At 36.8% G+C, this 5,638-nt stretch overlaps 1 protein-coding gene across 1 annotated transcript; it reads left to right on the top strand.

Moving 5' to 3' along the window:
• Window positions 1–254: 254 nt before the first annotated feature.
• WNT8A (Wnt family member 8A) lies at window positions 255–5,414 on the top strand. The gene is made up of 6 exons (XM_075832249.1): window positions 255–325; window positions 413–446; window positions 526–664; window positions 1,163–1,288; window positions 1,931–2,073; window positions 4,851–5,414. The coding sequence occupies exons 1-6, from the start codon at window positions 255–257 to the stop codon at window positions 5,412–5,414; spliced, it is 1,077 nt and encodes a 358-aa protein (XP_075688364.1).
• Window positions 5,415–5,638: the final 224 nt, after the last annotated feature.

Here is a 5,638-nt window from a genome sequence, read left to right as displayed (position 1 = left end):
AGTGTATTGCTCTATTATTACAGCTCTGGGTCATTTTCATTGTCTTCTCATGTGTTATAGTAGGCGTCACCTTTTCACACATTAGCCAGTGAACTTCTAATGTAAGCTGTACTATTGGCCAACAGTAAAAAAAAGTGTCTTGAAAACCCTATGGTTGCCTTATAAGAATCACAAGTCTAACAACTGCTCATTGTTGGGTATACCACCTCTGTGTGAACATCAGTTTGGACTATACAACGAGAAAGAATTTATCAATGGAATACAGAAAACTTTTCATCCTCACTACTGTTCTTGTGTTTTGCCCGGTCTTCACCGCATCGGCATGGTAAGTTTGATCACCGATTTGTATGTGGAATAAAAAATATAATTCAATACAACAAAAATTAAAAAAAATTCTTGTCCCTAATTTTAGGTCAGTCAACAACTTTCTGATGACAGGACCAAAGGTAATTGCATTTTTTACTTGAGTTCGGTAATACTTTGGTAAATTATCACGATCTAAGCATCTTATTTTGCTTAATACAGGCCTACTTGACATACTCTACCAGCGTGTCAGTTGGAGCGCAGAGTGGCATCGAGGAATGTAAGTTTCAGTTTGCATGGGAGCGGTGGAATTGTCCGGAGAGTACTCTTCAACTGGCAACCCACAATGGGCTGCGAAGTGGTAAGTAAATTGACTAAGAATTGAAAATATATATCAAAGTTTTAATATTCAATGGAAAATATTTATAATTCTAGACTTTATCTTTTACATGCTGCATAATGCTTGTATAAAATTGAATTATTGTAGGAATACATATCATATTATAATGCAGATTTCTAATCCTTTCTGTGTTTAGAAGGTGGTCTGTAAGGTTTTGTAAGTTAGTTTTGTCCAATCATCTTTTTAAATGTTGAAACCAAATGTTGTTTTTCAATAAGGCAAAGGGTTTAGGAAATGGTACATTTAGTTATTTCTACAAGTACAGAATATTTATATATTACATGAAGCCGTGCACTTAGACTGAACTCTGAATAATTTCTTAGCAGCTCAACTTAGAATAGATCATACTTGCATTTTTTCAATAGACCAAGAGAACAAGAGTGCTGTAATATGTAATATGTAAGTCTTGAAGAAAGTCTGTATATAGGAGAATATTGTCTTTATGTTTTTCACCTCCAGCAACACGAGAAACTTCTTTTGTTCATGCTATCAGTTCAGCCGGAGTAATGTACACATTGACCAGGAACTGTAGCATGGGAGATTTTGATAATTGTGGATGTGATGATTCTAGAAATGGACGTATTGGTGAGTTTTATTGTCTTTAAAAATTATTTGTCTGTTTAAAATGTATGGCTTTCAGTAAATGTAGTCTTTTATATCGGCTTATATACTTTGCACTGGTAATATTCAGATAGTTGACAGTTGTGCCTAAGATAGACAGATTAGATGATAGATAGATAGATAGATAGATAGATAGATAGATAGATAGATAGATAGATAGATAGATAGATAGATAGATAGATAGATAGATAGATAGATAGATAGATAGATAGATAGATAGATAGACTTTTTTGTTTAAAAAAATTCAAGTTATCATCGAGATTGTACACTTGGCTATTGCTTTCAATTACATGATCACTGCACTGTTATGTATTTTATTTCTATCATAGGTAGGGAAAGTTTTCACTTATCTTAGCAACTTTCTAGGTCCAGCAACCAGATTCCTGCATTTTCATTCAATAGCCATCTATTGTAATACTCAGCAGGGGGAGGCCTGTAGAGGTCATTAGGATACATGTGCAAATTAACATTGCTTTAACTGGTTAAAGATAAAACATACATTAGTATTGTTGATTTGCACATTTTAGTATAGTTAGCAAATTGAATTTTCGAAATCATCTCGATATTATATTTATAGAATTTTTTTCTTTTCCATTCCTTTCATAGGTGGAAGAGGCTGGGTATGGGGTGGATGCAGCGATAATGTTGAATTTGGAGAGAGGATCTCCAAACTTTTTGTCGATGGCCTGGAGACAGGACAAGATGCTCGAGCTCTAATGAACTTGCATAACAATGAAGCAGGAAGACTTGTAAGTTCATTAACATTTAATTGCTCAGTGTATTCCTTCTTGACATGTTTCTTTAACGTAACTACATTAAAATAGAATAGCAGCAGAGATATGCTGCCTAATAAGAGGTCAATGGAGGTTATTCTAACTGGATTTCTTGGCCAGAACATTCACACATTCTCCACTTGACATATGCAAACCTTTACCCAGCATTCCTAGAGGTGTTGGAGAAGTGTGGTCTCAGCATTAAGTAGTGCTAACACCTTGCTATAATGTGTCTTTAGTTGTGGATTAGGAGTCCTAAGACAATAACTTTCTTTAACACTAAAATGAGTATCACTCTGCAAAGAAAAGTGGTTCTTGTTCATGTTGGAATTACCAGTATTCCCTGTCCCTTGCCATTACAATTTAGATCCATTGTGAGATACTCATTTTGAAGCGCATTACAAACTATGACATTACAAATTGCCTTATGCTGCAATGATGACATATTTTCCTACATTTCTTGATGGAGATTATTTTAATGAATAATAATAAAAAAAAAGTACAAAATGGCCAACTCTACTGTGTGTAGGAAGCTGACCTGCTATAACATATGTCTAAAAATGAAATACTTATATTTTTTTATAAGCTCTAAAATAGTAAAACAAATCTATTTTTATAAATCATGCGTAAATAAACCAATGAAGCAGTTGGTCGAGAATTTGCTTTTCTTTATGCCGAAACTGGGCCAGTTCTTCAGCAATGTGGTCATTGCAAATCTCTGCCAAACAGACTAAGCACTGCAAGTGTGGACAGTCTTCTAGTAAGGCTGTTTTCAGAATCTTATTCTATATGCTTTTATTAAAATGTTTTTGATTTTTCTATAAAATTAATGTAATAGACACAGTCCTAGTCACAGCTATGCCTGGGCCAAAAATTCAGTTCACTGCCCTAGCCCTGTATTTAAATAACCTGGCCACACCACTGATCGTGAGAACAGGGGTCTTGAACCTCCAGATCCCCCTACAGTGTTGAGGAGCTTGAACGGAATGGTTAAGCAGTTGCCCACTGCTCTATTCAATGTCTATAAGTACATTGTACTTGGCTGTCTCAGTCATTCGCCACTCGATTTAATGTGCTTCTCACTGTGGTTGAGCAGTGAGGAGGATCTGTGGGCTGGGGGGCCCCATTCTTGTGATCCATGGGACCCCCAGCGATCTGACAATTATTACCTATTCTGTGGATAGGTATTAATTGTCGATTCTGAGAATAACCCTCTAAGTCTCAAATCAAAAATATAAATTGTTATTATTGTTAGATGATGATAATAGCAAACTACACCACTGATGCTCTACTACTTCATCATATTGGGTTCTCAGCAATATGTCTCGTTCACGCAAGAGATTCTCTCACCTATTTTACCTGATAATTTTTCTCTCAATTCAGACTACTTGGCAAGATACTTTAACAATATTGTTAGCAAATACTGTTTAGAGTGTATTCTGCTTTGAGACATCCATCAGAACAGAGGAAGAGGGGAGTAGAGACAGATAATGATTTGTAATTTTATTAAATTGACCAAACTTAAGGCCCTTTTACACTGGCCAATAAGCAGCCAATGCAGCGAGCGCCGATTAACGAGACATCGTTGATCGACGCTCGTTTGCTCCTGTCACACGGAGCTACGGATGGCAATAAGCGGTCGTTACGCTGATCGCTCGTCCCCATACATTATTATCATGTCGGCAGCGCGTCTCCAGGTTTACACAGGGAGATGTGCTGCCAACAACGATAATATTTTACTTTTTTAAAACGATACGACCAGCAGATGATCAAGCGTTTGCTCGGTCATCTGCTGATAGTTCCCCTGTTTACACAGTGCAATTATCGGCAACGAGCGTTATATGGTCGCTCGTCTGCCTGATAATCGTCCTGTGTAAAACCCCCTTAAGGGCCCTTTTACATTAGCCAATAATCGGGCAAAAGAGCATTCATATGAACGCTCATTTCCAATCATTGTCCAGTATGAATAGGACAACGATCAACTGATGAATGAGCAAACGCTCGTTCGTCAGCTGATTGTTTCATATATTCAGCACGAAATACTATCGTTGTCGGCAGCACATCTTCCTGTGTAAACAGGGAGATGTGCTTCCGACATAATGGAAATGTATGGGGACGAGCAATCGTAGTAACGATCACTCGTCTCCATACATTATTGATCATTGATCCTTGTGAAAGGAGCAAACGAGCAGCAATCAATGAGCTGCCTTGTTGATCAGGGCTCCTTTACACGGCCTATGTCGGGCCATCTAATAAGACTTTAAGTTTGACTGCATATATTACTCTCATTATGAATTAAAGGTATTGTATGAAATAAGAAAAAAATGGCTGCTTTCTGCCAAAAACAGTGCCACTCTTGTCCATAGGCTGTGTATAATATTGCAATTTAGCCCAATTCAATTGAATGAGGTTGAACGACAATAGCAAAATAGCCTATAGGACAAGAGTGAAGTGGTTTCTGGAAGATTAAAAAAAATCCCATACAACCCCTTTAATATAGCACTATCATCTTTCATACTGCTGTAGATTATAAAACAGGAATATACATTTGCTATTAAGAGAATAATTAACACCATTCATAGGAACACGTACATAAAAATGTACATATAGTATAACAAATACAACACAACAATAGTGAAACATGAAGAGAGACAGCTCTGACTTCACCAACTTACATTATATTTCTAGGTATTTTTTTATAACATTCTACTGTAGTTCTAGCAAAAATATTCTATATCTCTGTATTTAAACAGGCAGTGAAAGCAACTATGAAGAGAACTTGCAAGTGCCATGGGGTATCTGGAAGCTGCAGTGTACAGACATGTTGGTTACAGCTGGCAGAGTTCCGGGATATTGGCAATCATTTAAAGGTCAAACATGACCAGGCTTTAAAACTAGAGATGGACAAGAAAAAAATTCGATCAGGTAACAGCGCAGATAATAGAGGAGCCATAGCCGATGCTTTTGGATCTGTGGCCAAAACTGAGCTTATCTTTTTGGAAGATTCCCCTGATTATTGCTTAAAGAATGTCAGCCTGGGTCTCCAAGGTACAGAGGGACGGGAGTGCCTCCAGAGCGGAAAGAATTTGACCCAATGGGAAAGAAGAAGTTGCAGGAGACTCTGTACCGAATGTGGTCTTAAAGTCGAAGAGAAGAAGATTGAGATCGTAAGCAGCTGTAACTGCAAGTTCCATTGGTGCTGCACAGTAAAATGTGAGCAATGCAAACAAGTAGTTATCAAGCATTATTGCTCCAAGCGAGAGAGAAATTCCGACAATGTGTTCATAAAAAGAAAGAGCAGAGGACACCAGAGATAACCTCAGCATTTCATGGACAATACAACTGAATAATAATGTCTCAAGTCTTTTTTTTAAACTATTTCTGTGTTTTATATTTCTAATTTATCGTCGTCATAAAGTTTAAAAAAAACTGTATATAATTAACCAGTAGGTGCTTTACATGTCTGTTGTAAATATTGTTTTAAAATAAAACATATGCACTTTCAATGTTTTCTAAAATCAGGGATGAAATTTGCTTTTAA

Source organism: Rhinoderma darwinii, chromosome 7, assembly GCF_050947455.1.
Source record: "Rhinoderma darwinii isolate aRhiDar2 chromosome 7, aRhiDar2.hap1, whole genome shotgun sequence".
In the NCBI taxonomy this organism is placed as follows: Eukaryota; Metazoa; Chordata; class Amphibia; order Anura; family Rhinodermatidae; genus Rhinoderma; species Rhinoderma darwinii.
Note: the sequence above shows the minus strand (reverse complement) of the source record. Positions and strands in the feature narration are given on the sequence as shown.